This window comes from Vespa crabro, chromosome 13 (assembly GCF_910589235.1).
Source record: "Vespa crabro chromosome 13, iyVesCrab1.2, whole genome shotgun sequence".
NCBI lineage: Eukaryota > Metazoa > Arthropoda > Insecta > Hymenoptera > Vespidae > Vespa > Vespa crabro.
The window spans coordinates 1302849-1312500 of NC_060967.1; the positions used below are offsets into that span (position 1 = coordinate 1302849).

Consider the following 9652-nt stretch of genomic DNA (forward strand, 5'->3'; position numbering starts at 1 on the left):
ATGGTAAATATAATATGATGCAATATAATACAATAAAGTACAATGTAATAGAATATAATATAAGATTAGATTATATAAGGCAGTATAATATAATATAATAGCACATAGTACAAAAGAATATATATATATATATATATATATATATATATATATATATATATATATATATAGAATTGAACGATATATAAATATATATATATGATATTCTTATATTTATCGATAAAGTAGGAATCTTGAAATCGAGAAATTTTGTGTCGTGCATAAAAGGATAACTTGTCAGGTATTCTAGATTCAAGAATATTATTGTGTTCTTTGTTGGAAATAATATGATTAATAGAAGTTGTTTTTGTTTACTTAAATAGTCTGTTAAAATAATTTACGATATATCAAATTATCTCGTTTTTTTTTCGAGACAATTTAATATAATTGAAAAAATAATTTGTTTTAATAGTTACATTATAATTACATTAATTTGTATTAATATGTTTATACATTCTTGTGTTTCCTTCAAGATTTGTGGAATTTTGATGATTTATACTATACCAATTTTATATAAAGTTATACTTTACTTTATTTTATATAGTTAGGTTAGATGAAGTATTTTGTATTTATGTAAGATATTAGTGTTTTATTATTGAAATATAATTTAAAATGTTTGAATTGTTGACTAATGTCTTCATTTCTTTTATTAAAAGACTTTTAGTAATATTAATCGTTGCTTAAAATTAAATGTTCTTGTGATATTTCTTTTATATTTCTATATCTGATCAAAGTTTCATTATTATATTATTTCTAAGAATATTACTTCATCCATATTTACTTATTACTTTTTTTTATTATTACTACTTTTTTTTTATTACAAATTAATAATGAAACATTCTTTCATATTAAATATCTCATTGAAAAATAAACTATTGCAGAGAATTATATTATTTTCTAGATGACACAATATCTATTCAAAATGATATGATTGTAATGACCTGACCTAATCATTAAAAGAAGGATGATAAGGGAAATTATGTTCTGATAAATTTACACAATTTATATCTATATATATATATATATTCTCATGTAGAATATCAAAAAGAGAAGCCGCATGAATAATTTAATCAGTAATACATTATCAATCTCAAGCTGATAATAAATAATGATCATTTGATCTACAATATGCTACCAAGATTAAGAAAAATATGTCGTTTTTATATGATAGTCATTACAATTATAATTGTTATTGGAATATTTATAGTTTGGTCAAAAAGCAAAGAGAAATCTAAAGGAATTAGATCTAATGATATTGTTTCCTTGAAGTGAGTAACATTTTTCCATAATTATATATATATATATATATATATATTATTATTTAATGATAATTAATTATCATTATTTATTTCTAGATTTATAAATGATCGACAAGATTATTTAGATCGTCGGGGTATCCATGTGGTGGTAGGTCGTTACATAGGAGATTCTGTAGATCCATTGAAAACTCCAAATATTACAAAAGGTAAAATCGAATATTTTCATTGCTAACAAACTGTGTATAATTTTATACACACACAGACACATACTCAACAAACACACACACACATATATATATATGTAATTTATATTGTTTGTGTGTTTTAGATATTATTAATAAAAATATGTTTGATCCCCGTCCGTTTGAAGGTAGAAATGGAGAACCAGTTATAATATCATCTAAACATTTCATCAAAATGCAACAGCTCTATCAAATAAATCGTTTCAATTTAATGGCTAGTGATAGAATACCATTAAATCGTTCTTTACCCGATGTAAGAAAAAAGAGGTAGGTAAAATAGGTCATAAAATGTCATATAATAGTGTTTAATTTATTATGATTATTTTTTTTTGCTTGCATTCCTTTTTTTTCTCCTCCTCTCTCTTCATTCATCATTAGATGTATTACAAGGTATATGAATTTAGTCGATCTTCCTAGAACGTCAATAATTATAGTATTTCATAATGAAGCATGGAGTACATTATTGAGAACAGTTCATAGTGTTATTAATAGATCATCTAAAAAATTATTAAAAGAAATAATACTCGTTGATGATGACAGTGATAGAGGTAATAATTATTAATTATCATAATGAAAATATAAAATTACATTTATGTATGTGTATATATATATATATATATTAAACTTATCTATATGTATTGTATGATTAGAATTTTTAAAAGGACCATTGGACGAATATGTAAGGACATTGAGCGTTTCAACTAAAGTATTACGTTCAGAAAAACGTATAGGTTTGATTAATGCTAGACTTTTAGGAGCAAAGGAAGCCAAAGGTGAAGTACTCACTTTTCTTGATGCCCATTGCGAATGTACGGTTGGTAGGTAAGCTTTTGCAAATTTGATCACGTTATCTTTCGATGATCAATTAAAATTTATTAATACAGACATTGTGTATAATTAAATATTATGACGTTTTTAGGATGGTTGGAACCATTGTTAGAAGCTGTAGCAAAGAACAGAACTCGTGTAGTATCACCTGTTATCGACATTATCAATGACGATACGTTTAGTTATACACGGTATGTTTTCTTCTCTCTTTTTTTTTTTTTCTTTTTTTTTTTTTCATATCAAATATTTTACATCGTATTAATTTAATAGAATTCATTATTTATCGTATAGATCATTGGAATTACATTGGGGAGCGTTCAATTGGGATTTGCATTTTCGTTGGTTAGCACTGAATGGTCGACTTTTAAAAGAAAGACGTGAGAACATGGTAGAACCATTTAGAACACCCGCCATGGCAGGTGGATTATTTTCAATGAATAGAGATTATTTTTTTGAATTGGGTAGTTACGACGATCAAATGCGCATTTGGGGTGGTGAAAATTTAGAACTGTCCTTTCGTGTCTGGCAATGCGGCGGTAGCATAGAAATTGCTCCTTGTTCGCACGTCGGCCATTTATTTCGAAAATCATCACCATATACATTCCCTGGTGGGGTTGGTGAAATACTCTATGGGAATCTTGCCAGAGTAGCTTTGGTATGGATGGACGAGTGGGCCGAATTTTATTTCAAATTTAATCCCGGTGAGAATGATCCATTTATTAATTTTAATTAATTCAAAATGTTCAATATGTCAATTGTTAAATGAAACTTTTTAAAATTATTAAAATGCATCTAATGTATATCATTTTTTTTCTTTGTTTTTTTTTTTTTTTTAACCTAATTATCAAAGTGTCATATGTTATATTATTAATCGATATTATTTTATATTATAGAGGCAGCCAGATTAAGGGACAAACAACAAGTTAGATCGAGATTAGCTTTGCGTGAAAAATTACGATGTAAGAATTTCGAATGGTATTTGGACAACGTTTGGCCTGAACATTTTTTTCCAAAGGATAATCGATTTTTCGGCAAGGTCTCTATCGGCATTATCTATTTTTAATCACACTTGCGGTGGAAAGACGTGCCACGCACGTCGAGATACTTTTGTTACCGGAATGCCAGCGACGTGTGTAACACGTCGAGATCCTTCTGTTACCGGAACGCCAGCGACGTGTTAGACACTTCGTTGCAGAAAGAAAAATGCACTGATAACTTTGTGCACTTCATCGTGTAAAATTATCAGTATTGATCTCAAACTGTAAAATGGAAAGTGATAATGAAGCCAGTGATATTATTTGCACAAATAAAAGACAAGACAATGTAGAATCCTGAACGCGTCCTAAAGTGATTTGCACTCGACTGTTCTGGCACGCGCAATCATGAATTTCTTTCCACAGCAAGTGGTTAAATCTTCGAAAAAAAAAATATATATATATATATATACATACGTATAATCGAAGAAAATTTCGTATATAGATCGTACACGTGATTACAAGGAAATGCATCATGCGTCCTCTGTCAAAAGCTTCGTACTCTCAGCCTTCGGCATATGCCGTTCTTGAGCCGTGCGTGTCACGTTCGATTCTTGCTCAAATGTTCATCATGACTAAAACTGGCGTTGTAATGACGGACGAAAGTGTTTGCTTGGATGCACCTGAACGCGATACATTACATACAAGGCCAAGAGTAAAAATAATGGCCTGTAATGGTCTCGATAAACAAAAATGGCGATACGACGAAAAGGTAAGATCAATGAAATATATATATGTATATATATATATGTGTGTGTGTATGTACATAGCATTCAACATAGGTTCTCTTCAAAGTAATTTTCTTTTTTTTTCTTTTTTTTTTTTTTTTTTTTTTTTTATAAAATATTATACGAATCTATCATTTTTAAATATGATTATGAAAGTTAATCTAAAAGTTATCTTCTAAATGATTTATCTATAACGAAAGGAACATTAAAAAAAAAAAAAAAAAAAAAAAAAAAGAAAGATATATTTTATTGTTGCAAAAGAAAAAGAAAAATAATTCCTTTATGCAATTTTAATAATTTAAAAAAATAGCGTAGACTATTTTTTTAATTCAAATGATTTTGATCGTTACTTTCATAATTATTGACATTAATGAATGATAATGATTATTTATCTATCTTCCTTTTTTTTTTTTCTTTCTTTCTTTCTTTCTTTTTTTCTTTCTATCTTTTAGAAAAGAATAATTTTACATAAGTCTTCCGAAATGTGTCTTCAATATGTGGCCGATACAAAGGAGGGTCTTGTGATAGCAGATTGCAATGGAAACGTCGAACAGCAATGGTCATTAGAATCCGTCCCGTGGAAATAATCATCAGTATTTTTTCTTTTTTTTCTTTCTTTCTTTTTTTTCGTAACATTAATTATTACAACGTAATTTCCCTTTTAATCGACGTAAACTAACTTATAAAAATAATCGAATCCTCTTTCGATAATATTTTTAATTTCATCAAAAGTTATTTTTTTTTTTTTTTCTTTCCCCACTAATAACTTCAAGCTATTAATATGACTGACTTTTTTTTTTTATAAGAAAAGAAAAAGAAGAAAAAAAAAATATATATATATATATAGTTAAAATGATTTCGAAAGTACAGATACAAAATAATATAACATGTCTATTAATATTAATGTAGACTACTATTTTTCAAATTTAATTAGAAGAAAAAGAAGAAGAAGAAGATCTATCGATTTTGAAGGTTTTCAAAATAATAAATATACACAATATACATCATGATTAACTATCGAGAATTAAGAAATACGAATGTGTTATGTTTACCATTTATAAAAAAGAAAAAAAAGAAAAAAAAAGGAAAAGAAACAGAAACAGGACATTTCCGTGTCATCGAGTTATAGCATCTCACTTAAGATAAGTGTGTGTGTAACATTTCAAGATAGCAATTAACGATGTTTCTTTCATTACCATAAAAGAGATACTCATTTGGCATTTATAAATATACCTCATTAGAATAAGATTTTATCAATTATTTTATTTCCCCATATTGACATTTTTATATATCTTTTACCATAGAATTATATATATATATATATAAATAAAGATTTTTCAAACGTATCAAAACATTTAATGAGACATTTAGAATTTTCAAACTTTCAGATAATATCCATAATTAAATTGTGAAATTAAAAAAAAAAAAAAAAAAAAAAAAAAAGAAAAGTATCAAGGCAAAATAAGTTTATCGAAGGACAGCATCAATTTATCCTCGATGACACCGTTATTCCTCTCTAAGGAATAGTTTGATCGATCTAATTAGATTAAATTTATTCGAGGGAGGGGATGGGGAGAGAAAAAAAAGAAGAAAAAAAAAAAAAAAGGAAAATGACGTTGCAGCTTCTGCCTTTAGCACGTGGACTCGGAGGAGGAAAAGATGGAGAAGAAGGATGATGATGATGATGATGTTGATGTTGATAATGATGATGATGGTGATGATGATGATGATGATGATGATGATGATGAGGAGGAGATTTTCCTACGTCATTTCAAAATAGAATTGACGTTAAACGAAACGATGTCATTTACGTTAAGATTGAATGACGTTCCTCTATATATCTGGGTCAAAGTCACGTCCTCGTCGAGGCCAAAGAGCCAACTTAGCCCGAGGCCTATTTTCCTTGTCCGCAAGATCCGAGATCACCTCCAGGCCAAGTTTGGCAGAGATGTACTCGCTCATCTCTAACATTCTATATATAATTCTTATATTACAGGTTGATTCATTGACGACAATAACATTATTTTTTTCAATAAATTTCATTAAATACCAAATCGAAATTATCATTAAAAAATAATTATGACGATTATAAAGGTTTTCAATATTTAATCGAATCAAAATTTCTTTTTCATTCACAATTGAAAATCTTTCTACGTTTTTTTTTTTTCTTTTTCCTTTATTTTTTTTTTTTTTTTTTTCCCCGTGCAATCATGCAAATTCCATTGTCTTATTTATTCGTTAAAAAATATTTTTAATGTCGAGTTAGCTCCAATGAATAAAAAATATTTAACGTTTCATAGACGTAACAGGCTGATTCATAAAGAGGGCTGACTGAACAGAATTAGAATGAAAATTAAGATATTAGAATGAAAATTATTTGAATTTTTCTTTTTCTTTTTTTTTTTTTTTCTTTTTTTTTTTTTTGAGTAAAAATTTCTATCATTAATAATTATTATATCTTTTTACATTTATATATATATATATATATATATATATATATATATATATATACATTTTTTTTCTTTTTATTTATTTATCGCAAGCACGCACAAATTTATTATCATTTTATTTATTAAATCGTTCAATTCACGAAGTACGTTATCATTGGACAAATTAAAAAGACACACGCGTCGTGTCTCTTTCTCTCTCTCTCTCTCTCTCTCTATATATATATATATATATATATACATATATATATGTAAAGTGTTATATATTGGGTAAAATTCTAAGAGTAATTACGAGTTGGACATCTTTTGCTTTTTAGGGCTTATCAAGACGGTCACGTAGAATCAAGTCTGCAGAACGTTCCGGTTCTCACACACCTTTTTGACCCCTTATGTGACCCTGGTTAACCGAGAACGCGTAATACTTTTTTTTTCTCTCACATTAATAATATTCTCTTAACGTGGTAGTGTCGTCGTGTCGAGAAAAGAGATGATCTCATATAATTAGTGAGCCAAATAATTTTTTTCTTTTTCTTCTTTTCTTTTTTTTTTTTTTTTCGTTTATATATATATATCTGAATAAAATTCTATATAAAATTAATAAAAGGGACGAAGAGAAAAGTACGACGTTTTTTTTTTTTTCGATATAAAAATACGATGATTTCTTAAAACAAATGTCACTATATATATATATATATATATAAATTTTTCTTTTTTTAAATCGAATATTACATATTGACATATATACAGTCATTATTATGCTACATAACGTATGAATTACGTATTATCTATAAACTTTATTAAGGATAATAGGAGTAAAATGGAAATATAGGATGATCGGGATTAACGGGAATGACTTCGGAGAAGAAAATTCAATGATCCGAATTTTTTTTTTTTTTCTTTTTCTTTTTCTTTTTCTTCTTCTAAATATCTGTCCCAAAATTTTTACGAAAAAAATTATTCGCGTTGGTTTGATATCTCCGTTATTTGTCATTTCTTTCTCCATTTTTGTACCCGTACACACACACACACATATATATATATATATATATATATATATATATATGTATGTATGTATATATATATGTATATATGAAAAAACAAACCAATTTTCGTAGTTAACAAAAAAATATCCATGATATGTATGTACATAGGATCTTTTTAATAACGCGTTAATATCGCATTAATTATACCGTATTAACATATATACAACGTGTCTCTCATAATGTTATTATTAACACATTGTTGACCGTCCATTAGAGATATGTAAAAGTAAATATTAGATAATTCTACGAAAATTAATGTTCATTATTAAAAATATTTCCTTTTTCTTTCTTCTTTTTTTCTTTTTATCTTTTCTTTTTTCAATTTAAGAAAAACATCGTCGATCTCGTGATTAATAAAATAAACAATAAACAATACTATTTATAATGAATCATATTCTTGACTCGGTCAATAATGTATTAATAATAATAATAAAAATAATAATAATAATAATAATAATAATAATAATAATAATAATAATAATAATAATAATAATAATTGAAAAATAAAACGAAATAGAGAATCGTTCGTCATCGTTATAATATTTAATAATAATAAGTCATCTCTCGAAGCTAATCGTCCTTCGAGGATTAAATTAATAGTATGTATATATATATATATATATATATATATATATATATATGTATGTGTATATATATATATATGTATGTATATGTATATGTATATGTATGTATGTATGTATAAAGAAAAGGCACGTTCATTGCGTACTTGTTGAACACTTAAAATCGAGTTTTTCTTATCTTTTTTTTTTGTCACCCAAAAAACTCTCGACATCTTAATATCTACTTTGCAAACTAATAATGGTAACAGACGCGATGCGTCGTCTTTAATATAAAGTTTATTTATTTCGTTTGCTATGCGTCTAAATTGTTTTTCATTTTATCTATAAGTACACGTACGTATAAATCGGTAACCTCAGTGAAATCACAATCGTGGTACAATTCGTGAATTATTTATATATATATATATATATATATATATATATATATATATATATATGTATGTATAATTAATATTAGGAGAGAGGAGAGATGATGATTTTTATACGAAGATAAAGATAGAGATGATGATAATAATAATATCATTTTTTTTTCTTTCCTTTCTATTGTTGTTGTTGTTAATGATGATGATGATGATGATTAAAAGTCTGATCTCGAATGATTTAAAATGATCTCTGGAACGTTCTAGATCGCCTTCTATATCGTTTTGTTATTTTCTCTTTCTTTTTTTCTTTCTTTTTTTTTTTGGACGAACGATACCAAATGATCTCGAATTGATTTGATGATCTAGAATGTTCTCAAGATCATCGAAGAAAAAGGAAATTTTCTATATATATATATATATATATATATATATATATATATATATATATATATATATATATATATATATATATATATATATCAATTAAAAAAATGATATCTCTTTGAATCGACAATATCGTATACAAAATGATGTCGAATGATCTAGGACGTTTTAGGTTGTCGACAAAAAAGAGAAAAAAAAAAAGAAAATTAATTTAAATATATATCTTTCTCTTTCAACGATGATTCAAAATGATCTCGAATGAACTAGAATAATCTAGAACGTTCTAGATTATCAATGAAAGAAATAAGTTAAAAGTAATATATATGCATATATATATATATATATATATATATATACATATCAAGATCGTGATACATTTCTCTGTCGCGGATGATTTAAAATGATCTCGAATGATTCAGAATGATTTTAACTCGCGAGCTGTCGCAACGCAATATAGTTCCTTTCTTTATATATATATATATATATATATATATATATATATAGTGTTTCTTTTCCCCTTTCTTTTTTTGTCTTTCTTTTCTTTTCTTTTCTTTTTCTTTCTTTTTATTTTAATATCTTCTACGATAAAACTTTCTTCATGTTTCATTGAATAATCACATTAAAGATCGCTGGAAAAGCGATTTCCAGGCTTCGAGAACCGATCGATGAAATCGCTAACTCTCTCTCTCTCTTTCTCTCTCCCTC

The 9652-nt window shown here is 26.4% G+C and overlaps 1 protein-coding gene across 5 annotated transcripts in view; it reads left to right on the top strand.

Annotated features, from left to right (window-relative positions):
* The first annotated feature begins 227 nt into the window (after window positions 1-227).
* The window catches only part of LOC124428643 (polypeptide N-acetylgalactosaminyltransferase 3-like), a 35978-nt gene continuing 26553 nt past the window's right edge, over window positions 228-9652 (top strand). For 2 of the 5 annotated variants that reach the window (XR_006943248.1, XR_006943249.1), the window contains exons 1-10: window positions 228-280; window positions 941-1307; window positions 1395-1504; window positions 1627-1807; window positions 1919-2088; window positions 2191-2358; window positions 2460-2559; window positions 2660-3069; window positions 3262-3404; window positions 3848-4114. Coding sequence is in view for 3 of the 5 variants with exons in the window: in XM_046972924.1 (XP_046828880.1) it covers window positions 1168-1307; window positions 1395-1504; window positions 1627-1807; window positions 1919-2088; window positions 2191-2358; window positions 2460-2559; window positions 2660-3069; window positions 3262-3404; window positions 3848-4114; window positions 4583-4717 (1824 nt within the window). In the remaining 2 variants the exon portion in view is untranslated. Of the gene's footprint in view, window positions 281-940; window positions 1308-1394; window positions 1505-1626; window positions 1808-1918; window positions 2089-2190; window positions 2363-2459; window positions 2560-2659; window positions 3070-3261; window positions 3405-3847; window positions 4115-4582; window positions 5377-9652 lie in introns of those variants that run through there. The other 3 variants (XM_046972927.1, XM_046972924.1, XM_046972925.1) reach the window with 3 other exon arrangements.